This window comes from Sparus aurata, chromosome 7, assembly GCF_900880675.1.
Source record: "Sparus aurata chromosome 7, fSpaAur1.1, whole genome shotgun sequence".
In the NCBI taxonomy this organism is placed as follows: Eukaryota; Metazoa; Chordata; class Actinopteri; order Spariformes; family Sparidae; genus Sparus; species Sparus aurata.
Genome location: NC_044193.1, coordinates 34,194,751 through 34,208,416, shown reverse-complemented (window position 1 = coordinate 34,208,416; position 13,666 = coordinate 34,194,751). Strand labels below are relative to the sequence as shown.

The window sequence follows — 13,666 nt, the reverse complement described above, 5'->3', positions numbered from 1 at the left end:
GCATGTGCTTTTTTCTTATATTCCAGTCAGAGATGACAGCTGTTTATAGACCTGTATGATCTGGGTCTATCTGTGATTTCCTTTTGAGGTATCTTTGCATTAGGGGAAAAATCTGACTCTTTTGGGAGGGCAGTATTAAAATGTTTGCACTGTGCTGGATTATATGAGAAAATTTAGTTAAGTAGTTCTGGTTATGACCAGTGGAGGGCAGCATTACGGTGGATAGCGTACAGCCTGCCGGAATCCCAGAAGAAGAAGAAGAAGAAGAAGAAGAAGAAGAAGAAGAAGAAGAAGAAGAAGTAGTCAATCATCTTCCGCCAGTGGACGCGTCTCCTAATGGCGCTCCTCGCCGCTGAAACGCTTGCAGTTGTTGTGCGCTAGCTACAAAATGGAAGCTTGTAACGACGTCCAGCTGACTTTCTCGAGCATTGTACCACTTCTTAGTTCCAGTCCGTTTATTGAGGAACATGCACCAGCACTTCCGGAGCATAACTCGTCACTGTCAGGCTGATAGCCATTATAGTAACTTACCCAACGTTAGTTGCTTTGTTGTCGACCCTCGTAGATAAAGCTAACGTTAGATAGTAACGATACTGCTGATGGTCCTTGAGCCATGGAGGGTCCGTCCTCTCGTATACTTGCCACGGCAGATGGACCGCTGCTCCTCGCATTCAAGAGAGATTTCGGCGGGGATGGAGAGTCCGACCCTGCCCAGGACATAAAGACACACTTTCGTGTCTGTCGATTCGTTATGGAGACAGGTAGCGTTAAGTTAACTTCGTAACGAAGCTGTGTGTGCCAACAGCTGGTCTCCTCGGGAATAGTAGTGCTGTATGGAAGTGCATTTCTTTCAAGAAAAAAAGAAGAATATTAATGCAAGAATAAAAGATAAACATGATTATGGCAAAAGCATGAATTACCAATTCAAAATTATGAGATTGTAGGTGTCGTTTGTTCACGTTTTACTTACTACTTCCAAAACCATGACTGACCCCAAATGTGGAACTAAATTTAGGACAGTTTTAAGTCAGCATTAAGCGTTAACATTTGGATGCCCATTCTTGCATAATAATATAACATTCTTTAATCATATCTGGTTCTGCTGTATTCAGTTATTAAAATGGGCCGTAGTACAGTGGCTTGCTGGTTTAAAGTTGGAAATATGTCTTTGTCCTGAAATGTTTCTCTGTCCTATGTAGAAAGAATACGTAATTTGTCATTACAGTGTATGCGAGATCATTTAGGTTAGTAGTTAAATTCACCACTCATTTCATCTGCCAAACAGCACTTGAACAGCGTTAAGCTTTGCCTCTACACTTTTGGTTGTTAGGGCCTACTAATGTGTATTATGGAGGAAGAAGATTGAGATAATATTAAGGAAGTTAGAAATGGAAATTTCTCGGTCTAGAATTTTGAATTGCTGCCCAGAGTTTTTTCAGTGATTCAAATGAATTATAAAGTCAAATGAAATGGCAAATCTGTGTGATTATCATAATCAAACTTAGATTACATAGAATGTAGATTACATTAGATGGCAATATGTGAAAATAAATCTGTCAAAGATGATGAACCATCAAATTTGATTTTAGGATAAGTGTCTCCTTCCTTGCACAGGGGTGAAGCTGGGTATGCGTTCAGTGCCCGTGGCCACAGCATGTGTGTTGTACCACCGTTTCTTTGAACGTGTCAGCATACGTGCGTATGAACCCTACTTGGTGGCCATGAGCTGTGTGTACCTGGCTGGCAAAGTGGAGGAGCAGCACATCAGGACCAGGGACATAATCAACGTAAGCCATAGGTAATATGCTTGCTGCTGTATACACTGCTCTATGGCCACATTGAAATCATACTGATGAGAGCAAAATACTGCTGTCATTAAATACACAACTTTATCTAATATTTATCCAGTCAGAAAGATTAGAGATATAGGTCTCTCACATAAAAGCAGTCAGGTTTAAGATGTTGAAAGTTATGTCTGTTGGCTGATGTCAAAGGTGTATGTATGTGTGTGTGTGTGTGTATGTGTATGTATATATATGTGTGTGTGTGTGTGTATGTGTATATAAAATATATATATATATATATATATATATATATATATATATATATATATATATATATATATATATATATATATATATATATATATATATATATATATTATATATATATATATATATATTTTATATATATATTTTATATATATATATATATATATATATATATATATATATATATATATATATATATATATATACTATATTATATATATATATATATATATATATTATAAAAAAAAAAAATATATATATATATATATATAAAAATATATATAAATAATCGTTTTGAATTTAAAATGTCTGAGAATAGTATCTATAGATATTTCAAAGCCCAAATCAATGTAGGCTATTCATTATATGTTATGTCCAACCAGCAGTCCAAAACCATACAAGACAGAGAAAGACAAGAAAACCAGCAAATATTTACCTCTTCGAAACTGGAGCCAGTGAAATTTTGGTATTCACTGGCTGTTAATTATTAAAGGGATAGTTCATGTTTTTTGAAGTGGGGTCATATAAAGTACATATCTATAGTTGATCTGTCTACTGTAATCAGCGATCAGCGCAGCCTCAGTTTGGACAAGCAGAGAGCTGCTCCAGCCCAGACGCTCAGCTTTGTACTGCAGTGAACGGGTCCAGAGAAAAAGAGACATTAACCACCTAAAACAAGGCTCACCTAAACACATCTATATCAGTTCAAGTGTACGTTGTATAGAGAAAATTCACACCACTTTACATCGCTGTCAGACCGGCCTTTCTTTTGGCACTACGTTTTCTCTTTTCTCGCATTAGCGCAACTGGGCCTCACACTGTGTTTCGCCGCTCGCAGATAATGTGTAGGGATACGGAGGTTCGACGGTTGAGAAAATGTAGTGCCAAAAGAAAGGGCGGTCTGATGGCGATGTAAAGCGGTGTGTATTTTCTATATATGACGTACACTTGAACTGATGTAGATTAGATAAGATTAGTTGAAATGCTTAAATAAGTTTCAAAACAGGGTGTCCTGAAAACAGGAAACCTTATTTCATCATTGTTCAAAATGGTTGCCTTGAATGCTCTCCACCTCCACCTCCCTTTAACCTTCCCCTCCTGCTTCCACTCCTCCCTCATAGGTATTTCAACAGTGGCAGTGCTCCTCTAGAGTGCGACAAGGAATTCTGGGACTTGAGGGACAGTGTGGTGCAGTGTGAGCTCCTTATTCTCCGGCAGCTCAACTTTCATGTCTCCTTTGAACACCCTCACAAGGTAGGGATTGTGTGCATTTGTGTGTTTGTGCAAAAAAAGGTCTGGAAATTTCTTGATTATAAGATTCATCTCGATGCGGGCATTTTACATTTACACTTAGGGCATTTAGCAGACGCTTTTGTCCAAAGTGACTTACAATAAGTACATTTGTACATTTTCTCTTTCTCTCACACTCAAACTCGCCTTAAAATAGGGGTGGGCAGATTGATCCAAATATCGATAGTATCAATACCAAGGTGAGTATTGGTATCAGATCGATACTAGCGTGATGTGATAGATATTTTTGTTGTAGTTTCTCTTTTATAAGTTCAGCAAATCACTTGTATTTCTTCACAGAGTTTGTGTGATCGCAGCGTCTCTCTCAGTCCTTATGTGCAGTGCTCCTCTCCACCTCTCTCACTCTGCTCACTCAGGTTCACTGTGTGCCCCTTAATTGTTTTACTGGAACTCAAAAATACATACTTATTTTAAGATATGTAGCCTACCTCAAACCTGAAGGATGAATATGGCAGAATATAATAACCCTTTTGTATATCTGTTGAAGGAACATTAGTATTCCTATTTAGGCTACATGCAGATAAGCTATAGATTTAATTATGTTAAATGAATTTTTTTTATTAGACTAAAATCCTGTGTTTTATTATTATCATAATCATGATCAACTAATTAAAAGGCAAAAGTACAAAATCATTAAATGATCGGGAATTTCCAAGTAAAAAGTATCGGTATCAGTATCGATATCGGCAATACTGACCCTGTAATTACTTGGTATCGGATCAATACCAAAATTTGCAGTATCGCCCACCCCTACCTTAAAATAAAGTGCTCTGTTATTGGACATGTTGTTTTGTACAAATAACATCCATCTATAAATTAATTGCAGTAAATCCCACGTTGTTTCACATGTTTAACAATTACAGACAACATAATGTATAGGACTTTAATGTGTTTTTTCTCTGTCTCCAGTATTTACTCCACTATCTGCTATCTGTGAAGTCGCTTGTTAACCGCCACGCTTGGTCTCGAACCCCCATCGCTGAGACTTCCTGGGCTTTACTTCGAGATTGTTACCATGGAGCCATGTGCATCCGCCACATACCCCAGCACATTGCCATAGCAACACTGTATCTGGCTCTAAACAGCTATGGAGTAGAGCTGCCAGTCGGGGAGAAAGAGTGGTGGCAGGTGTGTGTTCACACTAAAATACACATAATTACAGACTGCAGAGAGGGGTAAGAATGTGTGTGTGCATGTGAGCAATCAAGAAAAAGAGGCTATGTATTAGTATAAGTACTTCAGATACACACACACACACACACACACACACACACACACACACACACACACACACTTACTCAACAAATCACATGTTAACTGAGTCAGTTTTCATGCATCAGTGAGCATTGGCTGCCCATGACCCTGTCACCAATTCACCACTGTTCCTTCCTTGGACCACTTTTGATAGATACTGACTGCTGCAGACTGCTGTAGTGTGCCGTTAGTTGTATGTAAAGCTAAGTTTATGTTCTGAATTATCATCTTGGATTCTTTTTATTTCTTTTTCTTCTTCTTTAATGTTGAGTCGTAATGCTGCTTTAAGTGGTTTGATAAAGATTGCAAATAAAGATGGAGAGAGTAGGCGTCCTTGTCTTGGTGAGGTGATTCCGTTTGATTACTGTGGCCCTATGTCAAGTTTGCAGTGTTTTTATCCAGTGGATGAACATCTCTCCAAAACCAAACTTACGGAGGGTGCTAAATATAAAGTTTGTTGACTTTGTTGAATATTTTTTCTGCGTCTTTTTGTTTGGTTTTGTCTTTGTCGTGACATGTTGATAAAATTGAAGCGTCTGCAGATGAGCTTGTCTGTGTCTGATTAAACCTGTCTGATCTAGGTGGTTAAGTAGCGGGGTGACTGTCGCCATTCTTGTTGCGAGTGTTTTTGTAATCATTTTTAAATCTGTGTTTTTAATGAGGGGGTGAAAACTGAAAGGGTCCATTGGGTCTTTTATTTGGTTTTAATAGTAGTGTCATTACAGCGGTGTTCATGTGGTTGGGTATGGTGGAGGTTGTTCTCATTTCTGTAGTTACTTTGTAGAGCAATGGTGACACTATGTTCCAGAAGCGATTTATTGTTTGGCTTTATGTTCAAGGCTTTATACAATTCTTCAGAGCCAAGTGGTGTGTCTAGATGGCTAGTTCTGTTGGTAGCAATGGCAGGTCCAGTTTATTTAAAAAGGTGTCAAACTCTGATTGGCTGGCTTCATGATCTGAGTAGTACAGACTGTTAAATGCAGTAGATAACCAGATATTTACTTGTTTTGTTATTGTATTGAACGTTTTCCTGTTTGAGCTGTTGAATGAGAACTGTCTCCTTTTGTGTATGATGGTTTCAAACTGGGTTTTTAAGTTGGGTTGATTAATTTTATGTTTGTTCACTGGTTGTTATTATGTAATTGGCATGTTAGCTTTAAATTCTTGTGTCTAAAGTAGTTTGCTGTTCTCGTTGCTGTTTTTTTCTTGTGTGATGAAGATGATATGATTATATCATCTTGTGTGATGAAGATGATATGATTATATCATCTTGTGTGATGAAGATGATATGATTATTCCTCTTCTAATTGTTTTTCCTGTTTCCCATTAAAGTGATGGAGAGTCGTTCATCTCCAGAAAGGATGCCCACTCTTTATTTGATTAGAGAGTTGAAATCTGGACCTTCGAAAGGATGCATTGTAGCGCCATCTTGTGGGAGACTTGACTCGTGCTTTTAGTTTTTATTGATAAGGAAATTGGAGCGTGATCACGTGAGTTGCTTACCATACCAGAAATATACAGATTCTGGAGGATTGGTGAAGGGAGGAATGATGGGTTTCTCGTCCTCCAACTATTGCCAAGTACAAAGTCCTTCTTGTAGTTTTCCTGTTTCAGTTGAGGGCCAGTGTCTTGGATTACCAGATGTACTAGAGTGGTCAGTTGTGGGTTTGGTGACAGTATTAAAATCTCTGGCTATTATGTAAATATTACCAAGTGTGAATGTTGTGGTAAATAGATGGGTTAATGATGATAAATCTTCCCTGTGGATCAATTATAGATGAAGTATGGACAAACAGGATGTTGACTTGTATTGAGAAGCCTCTTTGTTTACTGTGGAGCAGACATGTCAAACTCGAGGCCAGCAGGCCGCATCCGGCCCATGGTACAATTATATCCGAAAGTGCTTAAAGTCCGTGTAAAGCAGCAATACATTTGCCTTATGAGTTTGTCACACCACAGAAACATGTGTCATTGACCACTGAGCCAAATTTGAAAGATTAAAAAAATCGCTAAGTATATAAAATTAGGTCTCAAAATCATGGAAAAACAAGCACGTCTCTCTGCTGTGAAACGCTGGGGGCGTGTCAGTTCTCTAACTGACATGCTGGAGCCACGCCCACGCGCAGGAGGGAAACCTCCTCCGTGTATTTTCCATACTTCTTTCATACAGTTACTTTTCTGATAGTTACTTTATTACCAAAAGCTCCCTAATTACTCCGTCTGCCCAATTTTTTACAAGTTGTGAGGGATAATACCAGCTGTGGAGTAGCTTTAGTTATGAAATAACTTAATCATGTATGCTGCATGCACATAGAAAATGATAACTCACATATTGACTCTGTCTGAGCTAGCTGCTCCCGTCTCTCTCTGTATAAACTAAACTAATTTCCGTGAAAAAAAAAACGTGCTCAGGGCGCTCATTTCAGGTGTCCCTCGGTCCATGTTTTACATTACACACAAACGTAAAACCCCAGTCTACATATAATTCCTTGTCATAGCCATATTGGCGCACATAAAATATTACCTGTAGATTATCATTGTGCTGTCAGATGGATTGCTCAGGGAATGAGGCCAAATCATGTCATGATTAAATGCAATAACATTTGCTAACATAACATGGGCATGACAGGATGCACGATGTAAAATCACTTTCAGGATTTTCACCTTCAGCAAAATGCTTTTAGTTGCCCAAATGTACAATATTTATAACATGAGCACACACTTGCACTCTCTGGCGGGCACGTAATGTCGGTGGTGGAGATGAGAGACCTGTTGTCGGCGGGACGGTGAGGGTCGCAGGCGGGCACATAATGCCGGTGGCTGTGATGGTGGCACCCGCTGTTGGCGGGACGGGAGGATGCAAGCTGGGGACGGAGAGGGTCGGTTCAGCCCCACTGACCAGCGTCAACGGACTCTTCAGATATCCAGACTTTACCTGGTGACAGTTGCTGTAACTATCGGGGGTAAAGTGGACACTGCAGAGACGGTGTTGGTGGTGATTTTAAACTCTCCACAGTAGCTCCTCTTGACAAAAACGTTCCACCGTTTCCTTATGTTGTCGTCCGTAGGAAACTTAAATAAGCGAACAGCGCGTTACCTTGCACACTGTTGCATCCAGGAAATATGTACGAGCGGCGTGGAGGAGACATGACTGGTTAGCTAGCTGCAAACTATGTAAGAGATGCTACAGGAGACTCGAGAGCGAGCGGAAAAACCACCTAAGCTAATGCGCTGAACGTACTTGTACTGCTTCCGCAGCAGGGTGGGTCTGATGCTCATCATGGCCGTGTTAGGTAACGTGGCCATGATTTCTGACCCGCCCATTAAATCCTGAACACAGAAATTTTGAAACACAGTTTGTGAGCCTAGCTCCAAAATTGAATTCTAAATGGTTGAATGGCTTTTTACATGTTTTAAGGAAATACATGTATGACCTATTTAATGTGTTTAGAAGAAAACACGGACTTTAATGGATTTTTTGAGTTGCATGAAGAAATCTGCCAGTGTCTGGAAAGCAAAGGGAAAGACACCACAGAGCTCCAGTACAAAAAGTGGCCATGTGATCTGGCGTTTTTGTCCATAACGAAACATATCACTGCACAAAACCTCCAGCTTCAGGGACGAGGACGTGTGATCACAGACATGTATGATGCAGTGAGAGCTTTCCAAGCAAAGCTGCACCTGTTGGAGACTTGGATACAGCAAGGAAACTTTAGTCACTCTCCGTGTTGCCAAACGCTGACAGGACATGTTTCCACCGCTCTACAGACGGCGCAATTTGCTGATAAACTGGGCGCACTTGGCACTTGGCAACTTTGCAGCTCAGAAATTTAAATTTGTACTGTTCAGCAATCCATGTGCAGTAGATGTAGAAAGAGCACATGTAAACCTCCAAGTGGAGCTGATAGACCTCCAGTGTAATAATACACTCAAGGCAGAGTATGACTCTGTGGGCGCTGCAGTTTCCAAGCATCATCCCTGCATTGATGCCCCAACTCAGTTGCTCTGCATATTTGGAAGCATGTACCTGTGTACTCACTGATTCACCTTCACTCCATCTTGAGGGTTTCCACGGCACAAAACCCAACCCCAAACACTGATGAACTGGCAGCTAAGAAAAGGTTCCAAGCATATGGCTGTAGCACATAAATGTTTACCCTCTGCACTTGCATCTTATAGCCTGTTTATCCTTTTGAAGAAATGCTGACACTGTTTGGCCCTAGACATAGTCCTGGTTTTTCATTTTGGTCCTCTCTGTGTTTGAGTTTGACACCCCTGCTGTAGAGTGTGGAAGACAATATTTTCTCAAAAAGTTAATTTAGTTCTTAGTTTGTGAGGTCAGTTTTTGGTATAACACATATAGCACCCGAATTTTAAGCCACATACATTCCCTGTTATGAAGTTGAGTGTGTGCATGATTGTGTATTCTGTTTATCTTGTGTTGTGTGAAACAGAAGAAAGAAGCTGATGGTGGGAGAGAGGGAACAGGGGTGGTTGGATTTTAGGTTAACTGTCTTAGATCGTCTGAACATAAACCATAAACAACAACTTACGTACATATAAGTTGACATAAAAGCGAGTGGTGGAGACATGAAGCATAAACAACAACAACACAAAACAGATGAGGAGAGACGGAGTCAGTCATTAGCCTCTTTCACACTTCCGTTTGCATGCGGAGATCCTGCGCCAGTTCTCCGCACCCGCCTCTGTGTGAAAGTTTCAGATGTGGAGAGGGGGGAAATTTCGCTCCAGCGCTGATCCGCCTCTGGAGGTAGTATCAGGGCCGCATTATTGGTGAGCTGTCCCAGTGTGAATGGATAATCCGGAGGCGCGGAGTGAGGGCGTGTCGGTCTGACAGTCTGATAACTGCACAGGTCCTTCACTCAACTAAATGTCCCACAAAGCGTTACAGGACCGAACAAAAGTAACGCAGTAACTGTAACTGTCTTTGGCAGCTTATATGAGGAAAACAAATACCACAGCAGTACGTGGAGAAGCATCTGTCCTCCTGTCTGTCCTCCTGACTCTTTGTCACATTTCTGCCCGAAAAACAGCGTCTGTCACCGGCGACCGTCGGCCCTCTGGACCGAGACTTCACCAAACATTCCCCCAGAAAACAGCCTCCGTCCCCGCGAGTGACAGAGTCAGACAGCGACCTGTTTACTGATGGTGATTATGTATAATTATGTAATTTAGCGCGAAAAACTTCACTCCGTCACTTTCCAGGATGTTTGGTGGGTCAGTATCTCAATCACTACACATTATAACAGCATCCATATGATTATAAACAGTCCGCGGGTTTGGATTAACAGGGGAACACCTGGGGAAACACCGACGTCATCAACATGACGTGTACCGTCACACCTCTTTAGGAGCCGCAGCGCCGGCTTTCTGTGTGAATTACACACGTGAAGGCGGAGATGCTTCACTCTGTGTGAATCACCATCGGCGGAGAATTGGAGAACCACCACTCCGGAGATGATGCGGATACGCTGTGTAAAAATGGCTACTGTTAACTCCTCAATACAAAGCAACTCCTTATAAAACTGAACAAAAAAGAAGAGTGGACTGTTGGATATGAGGCTTACATTTTAGTCTTACATTTTTTTCAGTTTGTCGTGGCGTGGAGGTGGAGTTGTGGAATAACTGTCCATTGATTTGTCAACAATGATTGATGCACTTTTGTTGTTGTTCTTGTTTTGTTTTAAGATGGAGTACAGTGTTTTTTTCAGCGTTCATTTATTTCATGTGGACATTGCTCGTTGAGCTCGAATGAGGTGCCTTTATGTTCCCTTCCTCTGTTTTTGACCTATTCTTTTTGTTTAAAGTATTCGTATTTGGCGATAATTGGCCTGGGTCCATTGCTTGATGGTTTTCATTGGCAGTGAACTCTGTGAACAGTATTGACAGTGCCCGGCCACAGCCTCCAGCTTTGTACCCTTTTGCACTTTCAACAGTGACATGACCACCCTGCCACCCAGCCAGTCTTCACAGTAGGAAGTGTTTTGTATGTGTTAAGTATTAATTGACCATTGCAGGCAATGATATTTTTCCATTGTCAGACAATTTTACAAATTAGGCCTCTTTTGTTCGTGCTTTGACTTCTCTCACTCTGTATCCAAATGCAAATGGAATAGTCAAGATTTGTTATGGGTTTCTGCGTCAAGCCTCAAGGCATTACAATCTGGGTCATTTTAAATGGTGTGTGGACCTCTGATGTCCACTGTTTGAGTGTTTATGGAGACCAGGTATGGAGCTGAAGTCTGTATTGTGCATATGTGTTTGTAGGTGCTGTGTGAGGATGTGACCAAAGCAGACATCGATGCTGTGATCTCAGACCTTCTTCATCTTTATGACATGGAGGCTAAGTGTATCTGAAGGACACACCTACAAGACCCCCACCCACATTGGAGATGTGTGTGTGAGACAAACACTTTGTATTGCCCCAGATGGTCTCTGAGCTGTGACAAAAACACACCTGCACTACCAATTCCTGCCACCCTGGGGAGACATTTTTTTGCTTTCTGGTCTCTGATCTCTCAGATCTGCGGAATACTGATGTGCTCTGGAATATGTTATCAGCTGCACCAAAAACATCCCCATCCTCAACACCACACCTCTCTTCACACTCCATGCATAATATGTTTTGACAAGAGATATCCCTGTATTGATTTAATGGGGAAATATAAAGTAAAGTAAAGCACATTGTTTGATAATTTACATTTTTCCATTAAATCCATAAGAATTAATGGGATGGTGACCGCAGTTAGATACTCATTATTAAATGACATATTCCTAACACATTTCTGCATTAGTATAATAATATTAATGAATGTGTAGTTGCGGTAAAAGGAGAACTTCGGTCGATTTAAACATGCTGCTTCTTTGCTCAAGCTACCCTTGACTTGCCAGTACCGAAGACGCGAACAGATTTGGTCCAACCATTACAGAGCTCCGTGAACGGAGACTTAGCATTGACAGCTAACAGCATGGGGTCAGAACTTCACACTGTGTTTTAAGCGTCTTAACATGCTCCACATCTCACACCAAAAGTTATGCAACATCAGCAGACACCTTAGCACACAGCACTGTAGCGTGTATGACTCAAACTGAATAAAAAAGTAGTTAAAACAGTGTGTTTGTGCAAGGAGCTACATACTGGTTTGTTGACATCCGTGTGTTCCGGTAGCTAGACCAAACTAGCATATCCACCGAGTGTGCACTTAACAGGCTTAACAGGCTATTGTAAGGCTCATGGCTCATGACAGGCTGTAACATGGACATGTACATTATGAACATAAACACGAAAATGCTGGATTACGTTTCCGTCTCCGCCAGTGAGGGAGTAAATGCACGCTCGATGGATTAACTAGTTTGGTCTAGCTACCGGAACACACGGATGTCAACAAATAGGTAAGTAGCTGCTTGCACAAACACACTGTTTTAACTACTTTTTTATTCATTTTGAGTCATACACGCTACAGTGCTGTGTGCTAAGGTGTCTGCTGATGTTGCATAACTTTTGGTGTGAGATGTGGAGCATGTTAAGATGCTTAAAACACAGTGTAAAGTTCTGACCCCATGCTGTTAGTGTTCAATGCTAAGTCTCCGTTCACGGAGCTCTGTAATGGTTTGACCAAATGTGTTCGCGTCTTCGGTACTGGCAAGTCAAGGGTAGCTTGAGCAATGAAGCTGCATGTTTAAATCGACCGAAGTTCTCCTTTAACTCTGCATTGTTTGTTTGAATCCAGGGAAAATCTGTATGCAGTTTCTGTACATATCTACATATGGTCAACATATTTCCTTAAATTTGAACTCCCTTTGGCATCAGGTATTATTGTATGAAAACTATATTCACATGTGAATGTATTAATTGGCTTAATATGTCCTAACCATAAGTGTTTATGTCATGGTGGTTATAGTGGCAAGTGAAGTGGCTCTTGATTTATTTTAAGTTTGGTTTTTGCTGTCCTGCCATTCCCAGAGATATTTTTATGAATTAATAAAAAATAAAGTTGCTGTTAAAATGATTCAGACTATGTATTTTTCAAAGCCAACTGTGCATCCTGACACACGGTAAGGATATGTGTGTTTATTCTGTGTTTTCTTCTCGTCACTTAGTCACATAAAAAAACTGACAATAATTTCAATACTTTTCGATCGATTAGTCTATATATCAAAACTTGATACACCCTATCCTCTGTGCCATAGAGTGCCATCCAAAAACTATTAAAAATACATCAGTGAACCACACTGTTTATCTGGGTTGCATGTTCCTTCACTAACATGAACACACACATGCACTGCAGTCCATGAAATAGTTTTACTTAATGTAAGTAACATGAATTCAATACAAACATTCCGGAGCAGTGCAATGACTATAAAGAGGATAGAGAGACACCATGATTGTTCATGGTAATGTTCTAGTTATCAAAGATTTTTAAAATAATTTGTATTGCATTGTTGACAGTGATTTTTGTTTGAGTCCCAATTTAAGTTGCCTGTGTTCTCTATTAGAACACAGGCAACTTGGGCATTCGGAGCAGTGACCAGGACACATACGGCGCTTCAACCTGAGAAGACAAAAGCAACACCTGATGAGACAAAAGGAACAACTGATGATGGAAACTGATTTGGCTGCAGCTAATGCTAAGCTAGCTGTACTGTCAAGCAGTGAAGTGGACACTGATGGAATGAGCTCATACTACCGCAAAGAAATGAAAAAAGCAACAGGTACCACCATCAAGCTCACAACCACTTTCAGCAGTGCTTGGAACAAGGCCTACAGAGAGGAAACAAACACGAATAACAGACCCTGTCACGCCAATGCAACAAATTTAATATTCTCCTAGCTACTCACAACAGGATCAAAGGACTCATTAGAATCATACAACTCAAGCTTCAAATGGACCTGATTGTCAGGACTTAACTCACAGCATTCAGTATCTATTCCACCAAGAGTGATACCAATAGTTGATGGTGACCCCTTTCAATATATACCCTTCCTTTCATGATGGCTTTTGAACAAGGAATTGAAAGGAAAATCAGTA

The 13,666-nt window shown here is 40.5% G+C and overlaps 1 protein-coding gene across 1 annotated transcript; it reads left to right on the top strand.

The window, feature by feature from the left end:
• Positions 1-269: 269 nt before the first annotated feature.
• Positions 270-11,553, top strand: ccnq (cyclin Q). Its single transcript, XM_030424094.1, has 5 exons — positions 270-761; positions 1,615-1,798; positions 3,173-3,305; positions 4,272-4,490; positions 10,905-11,553. Exons 1-5 carry the CDS (start codon positions 614-616, stop codon positions 10,992-10,994), a joined length of 774 nt encoding a protein of 257 aa, XP_030279954.1. The 5' UTR covers positions 270-613; the 3' UTR covers positions 10,995-11,553.
• The last annotated feature ends 2,113 nt before the right edge of the window (positions 11,554-13,666 follow it).